Raw genomic sequence first — 14083 nt, 5'->3', positions numbered from 1 at the left:
ATATACATGTCATATAATTTAGAAGAGTATCATTCCTACTTGGAGTAGGAAACAATTTCTTAAACAAGACATGGAAAGCACTAACCACTAAGAAAAAGACTGACGAATCGGAGTGCGGCTGGCATAAAAAGACCTTGAAGGAAGGAGAGAGGCAAGTCGAGCGGGAGCAAATGTTTGTAACATAGTTACCTGGCGAAGGGCTTAAATCAAGAATATATCAAGGAGTCTTATAATCAATAAGAAAACAAAAACTTGCTAGAAAAAAATGAAGAAAATTCTTGACTAGACACTTCCCAAAGGGTCATCTCAATGGCCGATAGAAAAAGTGTTCAACCTCACTTATAACCAAGGCTACATTGACCACTGTGAAAATTTTATTCTATACATCTAATTGCTGGGTCAAAGGGTAAATGCCTTTGTAATTTTTGATATATATTGCTAAATCACTTTCTATAGGGGTTGTGCCAATATCATTTTCACCAACCCCCTTGAGCCCACCTTTGACAAAAGAACCTGGATGATTGTTTATTGAGTCAGCAAACTGATCATCTGCTCTACACCAAGTCCCACGCTAAACAACCAAAAATAATAAGATGCTGTTGGTACCTGCTTTTGAGCCGAAAGGACAGACTTATGAGACAATCAAGTCTGTGTGAGGCAAAGCACCACGGCGTGATACAGGAAGTGCCATGAGAACGGGAACAAAGGGATAATTTATGCTGCAAGAAAGTCTTCGGAGGAGGCCCTGAAAGACAAGCAAGCTACCAAGGGAGAGAGAGCGATGTGTTTGAGACTTGTGGGGAGCACAAACGGCAGCCCAGAAGTTCACTCCTAAAACCCTTGGGAGCGAGAGACTCTAGCTACCTGAGCCTTCGTCCTGAGAGCTGAGCAGTCTCTACAGGCTCGTAAGCAGCCGCGACATGGTCAGGTCGTCCTCCAGCCCATTCTGCTCCTCTGGGCTCCGACTCGCCAGGAGCGTGGTAGTGGGTGCCCATTTCACCCCTGGGGATCACTCGATGTCTAAACTCAGACCTCACAATGGCTCCCAAGTAGGCCGGTTATGATGCAAGAAGAGTTGGTGACTGTCCCTTGGGCTCCCATGACACTGTCTTGCAAAGGTTAACTCCGGGCATTGACACCTCCCAACCTAGCCTGTTGCCAGAGTATGATCAGAGAATGGGAGAACGGCTGTCAGAAGTTTGGAAAAGAGAGGGCTAAAGACCCGAAAGCCCGGGAATGGAAGACTACAGAGAAGAAGTCAGACAGCAGAATGTCAGTCCGAACACCGAACACGAGCGATTCTTTTAGGGACAAAAACTTCCTGTGCTGCCAAGGGGATCGATGTCCTGCTTCACCCCTGGGGTGAGTGTCGTCTGAGTTTCCCATCCATTCCTCCCCCTCCAGCTCAGAACGAGGCCAAGTGGAGTAACCAACCCTGTGGCTGCAGAAACTAAGGTCACAGTGGCCCCAGCCTGACTAACGTAGAATCACCCTTTGTGAGGTTTTCCATTCTCACAGGGAGAACTAGGAAGACCCTTTCCAGAGTTCTAATGCACCTGTCTCTCTGCCTTCCAGGATGTGGACCAAATTCTACAAATCTGACCCACGCATTGCCCTTGGAAAATACTCCCCCTTGGAGAAAGAGATTCTAGTAAGTGCCCTGGGGTTTTGACACAGGAAGGTCATGCGGAAGGTAGGCAGTTAGGCTAGGTGGAGCCAGAGGTTCCAAAACCACCAGCAACGGAGACAGAAGTCTCCCAAACAGCGACTCGAGTCGGCTGTGTCTGTTAGTGGCATCCGCACTTCATAGCAAAATATTCTGATTTCAAACTCTCGAACAGAAATACAACCGTAAGCGATAACCGACGACGAAAGCCGCCATCTCCTGAGCCCTTACCTAGCGCGAGGTATTTCAAGTATGCCGTCCTCGCGAGTCCATAGAATTCCTTCAGATTCGTAGTAGGTCATAAGGAGAGTCAGGATTTGAACCCGGGCTTGTCTGACCCCAAAGATTCACCCCCTTTCCGGCTACACAGAAGCTCAGACGCACGCAGCGAGGAAGGGAGAAGGTGCCACCGGCTCGTGCTTTCTGCAGGTGCCCCCTTCTCCTGTCCCGGGGCTATTTTAACAACTCTTGTCCTATTGTCAGCGTCTAGGTGGCGTTCACACCGTAGCATCAAGAAAGTTTCTGACTTATAAGAAGGAAGAAGAACGGAAAATGCTCAAGGAATTACAGCTGATGTCTAGAGACTACAAGCAGGCGATGGAATATAAAAAACAGCAATTCCCTTCTTGCGCCAGCTGCGGGCCTCAGGAAAAAATGTGGACAGCCAAGGTCATCGTGCCCCCGGAGGAGTTCAAGATGCCGCGACGGGAGAAGCTCAACATCAGCAAACACATAGAACGGATGCAGTTCGCTCGCGCCCTGAGAAACAAGCAGCTTTTGCCTTACGTTGAAAGATTCAGGAGCTCTTCGTTGCTGTCGGAGGGGGGCCTGGGCCCAGCGGTAGGAGACAAGGCCGGGGAAGACGGAGAGGAGGAGGAGGAGGATTCCCGCGACGATGCCGCGCAAGAAGAGCGAGGCAAGGCAGAGGACAAAAGCACAAAAAGACAGGAAATGAAAGTGAACGTAACGTTCAAGTCAGAAGAACGAAAAAAATGCGTAACGTACCATCCCAATGATCTGAAACCACTCTTTTCCACAAAGAAAACGGAACGGTCCGTCACTGGCTTTACAAACCGAAACCTCCTGCCCTTAGCTGAATTCCCTGGAGACCTAATGCTAATGAACCAGGATTTTATATCACGAGGAGCCCACCTCAGCGACGTGAGGAGGGCCAACGGCCAGGAAGAAGAGAGAGTCTGGAACGATCACATGGGCAAGCCTGCTTCTCGCCGTTATTAAAGTTTTATTTATTCACCACGGTGAACGGGGTGTCCTGGTCCTCATTCCTCTTGCGGCTCTGCCCCAGGTCCTTCCCGCCCCGTCATCTTTGGGGACCCAATTTCCCAGGGCTCCTCAAGGTGAGACCCATTTGCTAAGGCTCCCTGGTTTCAGGAAACTCCTGGCTCTCAGCTCCCACCCTCCTTCCAAAGATGCAGGCTCCTCCTTTTCATCTTATTCCCGTGGGACTGTATCTGTTACCTGCTTCTGTGAAACAAATCACCCCAAAATTTAGTGGCTTAAAGCAACAATCATTCATTTATCTTATAATTCTGTGGCACAGCAGTTTAGGCTGGGCTCCCCTGGGAGGTTCTCTTGTTCTCAGCTGGGTTCCTCCTGTACCCGCAGCCAATGGCAGGTCAAGTAGGACGCTCTCCTTCTGGACGCTGCCAGGTATCTGCCAGGTCAGCGGGAGTGACAGGGCCACATGCTTCCTTCCTCCAAAAGGCCAGCCTAGGCATGTTCACAGGCCATTGCAGGATTTAAGAGACTAAGAGGAAGTTTGCAAGGCCCCTTGAAGTCAAAATTTGGAACTGGATTCTGTCGGCCTAAACAAGATACGAGGCCAGTCCAGATGCAAGGACTTCATCTCTTGCTGGGAGAAATTGCAAAGCCATACTGCAAAGGGAAGGGACACAGAGAGTCAGGTACAGATGGGACCGTGATTGTACTCCGTCTGCCACAGAGTCCCCGGAGCTGCGACCAGCCTTTAGCCCAGATGGGGCTCTTCTGACTTGCAATCATTGAGCACACAAACTGCCCTTTTTTCAAAAACCTGCAAGCTAAAGCTGGACAACCGGATATAAACGTTAGGGAAAGTACCACCAGAGCTCATGTTTGGACGATGTATGGGCCACTCAGAAAGGTCACCAGCACACCTGATGGCATTCCCAGAGACATTCAAATGCAAATCAGGAAAATCTGTCAGATTGCCAGCACCAGCCCCACGCTACATCAGAAGACACCTCAAGCCCCGCATCTAGACATCTTGACCAACCATCCTCTGGACTCAAAAGCTTAGTTTATGGTTTGTTAGCACCATTAATCTCTGTTTTTCTTTTGTTCCGTAGAAATTTTCAAGACTGAGAGATCGGTTCGGTGGGTTATATAGCATAGCTTACTAACTCAGTTTCTGGACAGTGAACATCTTGGGAGAAGTTTCAAATGGGGGAACATGGGGTTCGAGCCACGCTACCCTCAAAATATAGCACCTTGGCATATTGAATATCCTAAACTCGAGGAGTTTGGGAAAACGACGGAAGCAAGAAAATCACTCTAAACTCCCTTCACTTTTCTCTCCTGCCCTGAAACAGGTCATAAAACTCTCATGTGCTAAGTTCCCCCACTGTCTCAGGAAGAAGGAAGACATTCTTATCACCAGAGATGAGGAATTTGGAGCTAAGAAATCTGTACAAACAAATCTTGTTAGATTAACTCTCCTCGTTACTTCTCCACCATTTACCGGGCCTCGCCCAAACCCCTTCGTCTTATCAATCTTCACAAATTTACTATTTGTTTACAAGCTTCCTTGCTCGAGTAACTTCTTTGGGTCTTAGTTCTGTGTGAAGGCTCGTGTGTACATATAAAAACTCAATAGAATTTGTGTGCTTTTCTCCTTTTAATCCTCCTTTGTCAATTTAACAGTTAGGCCCAGCCAGGGTTCTTCAAAGGGTCAAAAAAACTTTTCCTTCCCTGCAACATGCATGTCTGCTACTTCCATTGAGCGTTTACCAAAATCTCCAAAAGCCAAAGTTGCCCAAAAATAGAACCCAATAAATATCAAGAATAATCCGAGGGAAAAATGCAAATAAAATGTTTGAAAAACACCCCTCCTAAAGGTTTATATAAAATGATTCTTTCTAACTTTAAACCTTATCGAGTGGGCCTTTCAAAAATCAAACCGTGGAGACTGTGACATCTCTAGAATGCTGGCCTGCACGCTGCTAACCACAAGTATACTCTCATATCCACACTGCAAAAAGAGACATCAGTATCAGTGTGAGTAATTATCACTCATCTTTGGTACAAACTCAGAATTCTTCATACAAAATAGATCCAGAGTTCAAAAGACTTCGTTTTCAGTGAAAATATCTAAATTTCGGTAGAGATTAAATGATGCTCTAACAGCATCTCTCTTTTTCTTTTGTATTCTGTGGTAATTTTTACCTGAGAGATTTAAAATTGTGAAGAGATTTAAAGTCCACGAGAGTGCTTTAAAGCATCAATGATGTTCGCTGCATTGGGGGGAGGCCACTACTTACCAATTGGTAAGCAGCATTCTTCCTATCAGTACAGCATCCGGCATCTAAGGCAGCCAGTTCCCTGGGGGAAAGTACCACCCCCGTGAGTGACCATGACAATGGGGGAGGCTGGGCATGCACGGGACACGGGCTGCCTGGGAAATCGCTGTGCCTCGCTCTCTCTTTTGTTGTGAGCCAAACATTGCTCTGAAAAGTAGTTTTAAGGAACCGACTGAGGCCAGTTCTCAGAGCTGGTTCTGAGGTCAGCTTGCCCTAAGGCCCATGAGACACACGGGTTGGAGTGAAAACCTGGAAAATCTGTGCTTCTCTGTTGACGACGAGGGAATCCATGCTGGGGAAGCAATGGACAAAATGCCCAACAGACCCTTCGACTCTTCCTTATGAAAGTCTGGACGCTGGGAAGCGGACGACGGTGACCACGGGACAGTGTAGAAAGAGTATTTGGCACGTTCTGACATGGTGGAAGAAATTTAGTCAGGGGGTCTGTGAACAAGGTGGAGCAAACTACTCAGTCTCATGAGAAGGAGAGAAAAAGTCTGCAGTGGGGTAGTCCACAGGGAAGGACCAGACAAAGGGGGAAAGGCAGGTTTGTTCAGGGCCACTCAGAAACTAGGTGTGACTTGACATCTAAATTACAACTAAACTACAGAACGACCATCATCGAGAATCGCCTCAAGTCTAGCTGAACAGAAGTCCTACCTCGAGGACATACAAGAAGCTACCTCGAGATCGGTAGTTGGGGCGGAGACGCAGAGCAAGTTGGTCCCACATCCACATGTGACAGTTAAAAATCCAGAGAGTCCCCCGAGAAGTGAGGGGTCCCAGCCCCACACCATGTTCCCCAGCCCAGGGTTCAGTGCCAGGGGAGGACGTCCCCACAACTTCTGGCTGTAAAAACCAGTGGAGACCCTGGCTGAGTGAGACGGAGGATGATTGGAGTCCCAGGCATTTCTCTTAAAGGGCCAGTGCACAGACTTACCCACTGATGGATTGGCTTGCTCTGAGCTCCAGCAATGGACAGCAGCTTGAAGGGCACCAGGGACCTAAGGGGAGGAACTGAGTTGTCCGGCTTCAGGACAAGGCCTGGAGGGGCAGCTTCCCCCGAGACAGAAGTGCCAGCAGAAGCCATTCTTCCTTTATTGAGCCCTCCTGTCACTCAGGACGCAGATGCAGGTGGCCCCTATATCTGAGTCTCCATTAACCTGCCTAACACAGGGAGCCCCACCCTAATGACTCCCTGAGACCCCCCCCCCCCGCCACAAGCCGCTTCCGGTGGCTTTTCCATACAAACAGCCTGCTGCAGACTTTCCTAAAATCTCTCAAAGGTTCACAAACCCCAAATGAGCAGCATCTGGCCTCGGCGTGCCCCGTACCTCCTGCTAAGCAGCCCTGTGCCTGGCATGAGCGGCAGCTGGCCTCAGTTCACAGCTGAGCCTCTCGCAGGCACCCCCAGGCTCAGCATAAGTGGCAACCCTTTGCAGATCATTTTGTAGCTCGTACCTTGCAGGGCACGGCATAGGCAGCAGCTGAACGTGGCCTGGACCGGAGCCCCTCACAAGGGACTCCGGAACCCACGCACCTGGTGGCCAGGCTCAGACCATCCCAGAGCACCACCGAACCACCTCCACAAAAGACACACCCGAAGGCCAGCCTGTGCAGGTACCTGAGCCCCGCTAAAGCGAATTCTCCTCCATAGGATGAATCCCTACACAACAGCTCCACTGTCGGCCATCATGGCCGGTCCCCACAGCCAATCAGCCCGAGGGTCAGCTCCTCCCACTGACGTGCCAAAGCCATCAAGGCTCAGCTACAACAGGAGGGTGAACACAACCCACACAAGGGACATTCCTGGAAGACCCGGCTCAGAGGACCAGGGAGACTGCGCCACTGGGCCCTACAAGACACCTGCTACATAAGGCCACTCTACCAAGACTGGGAGATGTAGCGGTTCTACCTAATTCATAGAAACAAACACAGGGAGGCAGCCAAAATGAGGAGACAAAGAAACACGTCTCATATGAAAGAACAGAACAAAACTCCAGAAAAAGAATTAAACAAAATGGAGACAAGCCATGTACCAGACCCAGAATTCAAAACAATGGTTATAAGGATGCTCAATGATCTCAGTGAGAACTTCAACAAGGAAATAGGAAACATAAAAATGAAGATAGAAAACATAATAAAGAACCAGAAATGTGTTCATATATTCATTACAGCATTATTTACAATAGCCAAGATATGGAAGTACCCATCAACAGATGAACATTACTCAGCCATAAAAAAGAATCAAATCTTGCCATCCGCAGCAACCTGGGTGGACTTAAAGGGTATTGCGCCGAGTGAAATAAATCAGAAGAAGACAAATACCATATGATTTCACTTATATGTGGAATCTAAAACACAAAATATGCAAACGAACAAGGCAGAAACGAAGTCATAGATAAAGAGAACATTCCGATGGTTGCCAGATGCGGGGGGTGGGGGTGGGGTGGGTGTCGGGGTGTTGGTTAAAAAAGGGGAAGAGATTAAGAAGCACAAGTTGGTAGTTACAGAATAACCATGGAGATGTACAGTGTAGCAAAGGGAATAGAGTCGGTGATCTCATCTCGTAACAACCACGTATGTTTTCAGACGGGTATTAGATTTATCAGCCTGATCACTTCGTAAGTTACGTAAATGTGTAATCACTACTTTGTACTCCTGAAACATAATATCATAGGTCAACTATAATTGAAAAATAAAAATTGCTTTTAAAAAAGAAATTAGATGTGACCTTTGGGGACAAAGATCTGAAGAACGCACAAATCCTCAATATCTGCTCTTTATTTATATTTTTCCTCTAGAGGACATTGTGACTTTGATTCCTGAGTGTCTCCCAGAAAAGAGACTGCACCTTCTTCTCCCATCCAGGCTGCCCGCGCAGTGACTGGACATGTCGGGGAGGGGACAGTGGGCCCGACCCGCTGGAGCTGGTGGCAGGGTCCTCGGGCTGGGGTCTAAGGGGAGGGTACTGCCTTCCTGCCACGGGTCCCCACATGCGCTCCGGGTCCCACGTGCGTTCCCTTCTGGCTTCTGAGTCTAATTGGGAAGCTCCTTTGTGCTCTGGGTGGGGGGCGGGGCGGGACGGGGCAGCTGGAGTTCGGCGTGAAGGGCACTGGTAAGGCCTCTCCAGGAGAGAGCAGGAGAAGGAGACTCTAAAGTGAAGGAGCACTGTGAAGAGGTACCGCACGGGAAGAAGCGAAATGCGGACAGCATTGTGCCCCGTTCCCCCTGCTCCCGCAGAGGTGGGCGTCGGGACTGGAGTCCGGGTGACTCACCTGGAATCTTACGCACCAAGGAGCGCAGTCTCAGCCGGCCCCGAGAGAACTTAGAATTTCCCAACCCCAACGTCTGCTTCAGACTTAACCCCTAAGTCCCCCTCGCCACCCGGACCCCGCTGGAGCGTGACAGCCCAGACCCGCCTCGCTAGGCAGGGAGGGGGGCCCTCTCCACGGAGCGTGTGTCGCAGGAGGATGCGGCCTCCTCCCAATGGCTGGAGTCAGGAGATTCCTTTACCTTGGTTGGCTGATCGATTTCCCGGTCCTGGTGCTGGCAGAGCAGTTCACAAACGGGAACACGGTTGATCCCAAACACCCCTGTGGGAAGTGCTGCATTTTCCTCGCTTACAGACTTGCACCTGAAGCATCACAGAGCAGGGCCCCGCACCCCCTCCCCACGGGACCCCCTGCGTCTCAGGGGTGAGGGCCCCCAGGGTGGGAGACTGCCCGCTTGCTGTTCCTCAGGCCTGGGCTAGGACGAGAGTTTCAGGGAGGCAGAAATGAGGTGTTTTATGTCGCTCTGCTCTCCGGCCTAGCGAATCTGTAGAAGAGTAAGTATGTTTTTGTGAAGAGGCGTTAAATTCTTCGATTTTCCCTCTTCAAAACAAATTGTAGTAATGGGAGTGGGTCCCTTTAGAGTTTGGGAAAAGTAAAGCCAAAGCTGCCTTCTTCACGAGGTCGTCAGCCTTGGATCACCGACGTTCAGTTGTTTCAGAAACAGGGACGTGACGGCCCCTCCTGGGCCTGGTGCTGCTTCTGGGGAGCCCCGAATTCTTCTTTTGTGTGGCCTACTGACTGTGGGGGCGACCCCACAGAACGTTAGGGCCGTATCTCCAACTACATGGCGCCAAAAGCTGTTTGTGTCTGGGCCACTGAGATGAAACCAGGCCGCAGAGTTTGTGGGGCAATGCTGGCCCTCCAGCGAGGCTCGGGGTGAGAGTTTTCTTTGGTGATGTCATTGTAGTTATGTGGGAAGGGAGTCCTCCTTGGCCCCTTCTAGTGTACCCCCCACCATCTACCACACACATCTAAAACACCCCCTTGGTCCAGCCGGGTCTCGCCCTGCTCAGGTCCTACCTCTGGAGCTGGGCCTGTCCCCTCTCCAGGCAGGGGTCCTTGGCCTGGCTTGCAGGGACAAACTGGCATTTCCAGGGCAGCATGTGAAAACTCCCATCCTTACCGAGCCTAATTTAGGGGCCTTGGCTTCTCACCCATTTTCTGACCAATTCACTGCCTTTCTGGAAAGCATCCCGTCCCTTTGTTCCTTCTGAGATCCCGGGGTCACCTGTCAATACATTTCTCCCTGGAGACCACAAGCAAACAGGACTCCTGGTGGCCTCACCTAATGTACCGGAAATCCCGGGGCCCTGAGGAGGTTGCTCTTGTGCCCAGAGCCTCCCTGGCCCGTGGTTCTGGAAGTGATGTCAAAAGCCACAAGACGCAGATGCCCGGAGAAACAGAGGCCACCATTTTTCATCTTAAGATACAGACACTAAAAATTACAATGCCATTCTCTAGCCTTCACCCTGCATTTCCCATTTGGGGCAGAACCGAAACATGCCAAGGACAAAGGAGGACACTTTATCTATTCTCTAGAAGGTTCTGGAGCCACAGGGCAGAGCCCCCTGGCCTTTACCATTCTTTTGGACAGCCCATCCTACTTGTCACCTTAGTTCAAAGGGATTAAGTGCTTAAGTGAGCCCCTGCAAACAATGACTCAACCAACGCCTGCGTTGAAAAAACATCTTTATTTCGTTGTATTTTTTATATAAATTGAAAGGCTAAAATGTATACTACAGGCTTAAGAGCTAGTTTATCAAAGGTCAGAAAAAAAATCCTATCTGGAGGAAGCTCTGCTGCCCCTGGCGTCGGGCGCACGGTGGCGTGCGGGCACCTGCTGGCCTGACGCTCCGTCTCAGCACCGGGCGTGTGGTTTCGGGAAAGCCTGCCCTCGACTTTGTGCACCCCGACCTCAGCCCCCTCACCCCCTCACCCCCACCCCAGGTGCCTGGGCCAGAGTGCACAGAGCTCAGGTGCTGCCGGGCGCCAAGGCCAGGGCTCATGTTTCTTCCATTTTCCCTTGGGCCCCGGAGCCTGCACAGCCGCCGTCTGGGGGCCGCGGTGAGCATTCTCCCGGTATCATCACATGGTAGAACTCGGAGGCCGGCCACGGGCGGCGTAGGTGCTCGCAATGTGAAGGCCACCACGGCCAGGGCCACGACCAGGAAGACCCCAGCGGAGACGGCAGCGCTGTGGTAGCTCCCCTGGGTGCTGGCCTGCTCCTCCACGCCAGCCGTCGGCAAGTCGGAGAGGGAAGGGGCGTCAGGGTCAGGATGAGCCCGGTGCAGACAGAGAAGGGACACAGGCAGAACGAAGGCATCAGGGCTGGCGGTCTAGTAGGAGGAGGAAAAAGAAATGGGAAAGAGAGTAAGACGCCGAGGCCAGACCCCAAAGGGCAGCTGAGGGTGGGGCGGGGCGGGTCGCTGGGTCTTCTCAGCCAGTGGGAGCCAGGAAGGGGTTTGGAGCAGGAAGTTGGAGCAAGGTGTCGGGAGATGAAACAGGCTGGAGGCTCCCGATGGATGGGAAGGGATTCGAGGCCAGTGGGAAAGGGATACAAGAGCCTCGGGCAAGAGGCTCCCAGGCCTTGAGCACCTGCAGTGTGAGGGAGAAGAGAAGGGAGGGGGGAGGCATGAGCTGGGGCCGCGCTGGGCCCCTTCGCTCATCACCCGGTCCTGCCGTCCTTCCCTCCGTGGCTCTGATTCCCCCTGGAGGCACCGTGCATTCAACCTGTGTCCCTGCCTGCTGGGACGTAAGCTTCTTAGGAGTATGGATTTTGATATCTTCCTGTGTCTAGCTGCTTATCCCCTGGCTCGCGGTAGGCCTTTGAGAGACATGCATGGAATGAGGAAGTGAGGAACCAGCCCAGGACCAGCTGGACGTGGGGGCAGCTGGACGTGGGACACGAGGCGAGAGAGAGATGTCAAAGATGCTCCATGAGGCAGAGCCCTGGCCAGAGGAGAGGATTCGTGACACCTTCTGCTCCCCCACACCGGGCCCCGCCACCAGGGCTACCACGTCTGCTGACCCGGCCTCAGCCTGGACCGCAGATCCCGCCGGCCACTCTGCAAACGTCTCCTCATCCACGTAAACGACAAAATAGCTCAGCAGGAAACATGGATGAGGAGAACGAAATGGCTTGCGCAGCGCCAGGCCTTGTGAGTAGTCAGAATGCATCAGGCCCGCCCGCACCCCCGCAGCCCTGCCCTGACCCCAACTGCATTTCCGCTGGGACGGTGTTATTACTGTCACGAGTAACAATGTTATCACTGACACTGTTCCCACTGGCGACAATAACAATAGTAACAAAAGCCGCCATTCATCCCACGCGGAGGCAGAGGGGATTAATATTGTTTTAGGCAACCCTCTCATCGGAGGCAGATGCTGATAGTTTTGTTTTACAGACAAGGAGTGTGGGGTTCTGGGAGTTCAGAACCCAGAGGATAAAGGTGTCACATGTGCCCCAGGTCAGAACTCTCAACCAAACCCGACTTCTGGGTCCTCATCGACCAGGAGCCCTAGGAAGAAGGCGGGAGCCAGGTCCAGGTGAAGTCCACGTCGCCTGGCATAGCACAGCACACCTGGCACACAGTAGGTGCCCAGTTCCGGCGAAACATGACACCAGCCGGAACTCCCCGATCCCTGCGCGCTGTGCGCCTGGGCCTCGGCGGGCGGCGGGGAGGGAGGACGGCCACCTACCCAAGCTCCTCCTGTCGGCATGTGGGGCCCGCAGCCGGATGGGCCCCACGACGACGTCCACCTTCTGCTGGAAGGAGCCCGCGTCCCTCTTGGCCCTCGCCACGCAGCCTCTGTAGCAGCGGGAGGAATAGTCGTAGGCCCTGCACACCACCGCCCTGCACCGCAGGTACACGGCGGGGAAGCGGCGCAGGAAGTGGAAGGCGTTGAACTGGAAGCGGGCGACGCGGGGCGCCGGCGGCGAGTAGGGCCGGTAGGTGTCGTCCTTCGCGCACCTGCGAGAAGAGCGCAGTGAGCCGCTCGCTCTCGGCCGTGCGCGGCACACCCTGTGACCTGCCGTGCACGGCACCCCCTGTGACCTGGGTGTGCTGGGCGTGGAGCCCCACCCCCGGCCCGGCCTCCACGCCCAGGCCTCCTGCCTCCCCTCGCTTTCCTTCCTTCTGAACACGTGACCCAGACATCGACCGTCGGCCCCGCAGGGGGCTCCTGGGAGCTGTGATGTGTCCCACAGCATCCTGAAGCAGCAAGTCGGCCCAGGTCTCCACGTGGACAAGCTGGCCCCATGCTGCACAGCGGGTGCTCAGTGACTGTGTGCTCAGTGGCCCCAGGTGACCCAGGTGAGACCAGGAATAGCTCCGAGAGAGGACAGGAAGGAAGATGGTGTTTCCTTCCCTTTCCTGGTCTCAGGGCCAGGCAAGGGGACACTTGGCTACTCTCCAGTGTCTTTGCTGTCCCTCCCTCTCCAGGCTGTGTGTCTCCTGACCCGTCTCAACCACCCTTGAGTACCCTCCAGGGGTTTGAAGCTCTAGGTTATTCTAATGGGCATCCAGGTGGGTGATTTGATGGATGCCCAGGTGCAGTCGATGAGTGCCTCTGCTCTAGGTACACTTGGGACACCTCTAACCCCACATGCACATCCCCTTATCAGGCAGAGGTTGAAGTCTACCCCACGAAGACGCTCCTTACCCGCTCCGGATTAGATCGTAAGTCAAAGACGTGAAGTTGTTGGAATACGGTGAGGCCACGCAGGTGTCCACAAACAAGGCCAAGGAGTCTTCGGAATGGAGGATTTCAGCTTGAACGTACAAATTCTGGTTCAAGTTCACATAGTAGGGGCTGCTGGTCACGGGATAGAGGAAGGAAGAAGACGTGTAAAAGGAAATGTTCACGTCGAAATTGCCGTACTGCACTTCCTTGACCTCGAGGCTGTCATTAGCAATGTACATCGCGTCCACCCAGGTGTCCTGGAGCATTCTGCAGCTGACGTGGATGCGGAGGTCTCGTTTCCTGTTGATGATGCCTCTTGAAACAGATACTTTGAGGACGTTGGAATAGGCGATGGTGTCGTTATCCACCTGGGAGAGGCGGGTATGAACGCACAGTCAGGCAAACGCAACGGCTAAGGAGATCTCATAGCTGATTTTGGTTAGAATGACAAGGAAGTGACTCAACTAGGCTTCGAAACCCTCCCAGAACCACACGGAGACGGCACCTGCCTACTGCCAATGGCCACCATCGCCCGGGATGGACATGCTGCTTAACTAGCGAAACGTCCTCTTTCACACGCCCCCTTTCCTCTGCCATGTGCTGGGGGACCAGAGTGTGGAGCAGCAGCTCCTGGGAGCTGCTCCTCATGGGAAGGTGGGTGTCTGGGTGCCCCCTGTCCTGCTGTGTGACGAAGCCGAGTTTGGGCTCCACGGCTCAGGGCCTTTCTGGCTTGTTCTGTCTCATTCTCACTGCTGCTGGGAGAAATCGGGACCGGCCGTCACGTGCTCGTGAGAGGGGCATGTGGTCCTAGTTTTCCCTGT

General features: G+C 52.6%; 2 protein-coding genes across 2 annotated transcripts in view; one reads left to right on the top strand and one right to left on the bottom strand.

Annotated features, from left to right (window-relative positions):
* Positions 1 to 14083, bottom strand: part of LOC107512978 (deleted in malignant brain tumors 1 protein) — a 132925-nt gene that overhangs the window by 83808 nt on the left and 35034 nt on the right. Inside the window, 1 exon segment of the mRNA XM_036223323.1 lies at positions 6552 to 6581. Within this exon segment, the coding sequence (XP_036079216.1) occupies positions 6552 to 6581 (30 nt within the window).
* CUNH10orf120 (chromosome unknown C10orf120 homolog) lies at positions 1166 to 2905 on the top strand. Its single transcript, XM_016149066.2, has 3 exons — positions 1166 to 1362; positions 1576 to 1651; positions 2150 to 2905. The coding sequence occupies exons 1-3, from the start codon at positions 1166 to 1168 to the stop codon at positions 2903 to 2905; spliced, it is 1029 nt and encodes a 342-aa protein (XP_016004552.2).

This window comes from Rousettus aegyptiacus, unplaced genomic scaffold, assembly GCF_014176215.1.
Source record: "Rousettus aegyptiacus isolate mRouAeg1 unplaced genomic scaffold, mRouAeg1.p scaffold_m13_p_6, whole genome shotgun sequence".
Classification (NCBI taxonomy): Eukaryota; Metazoa; Chordata; class Mammalia; order Chiroptera; family Pteropodidae; genus Rousettus; species Rousettus aegyptiacus.
The sequence above is the reverse complement of the archived record's forward strand: the minus strand, read 5'-3'. Positions and strand labels throughout refer to the sequence as shown.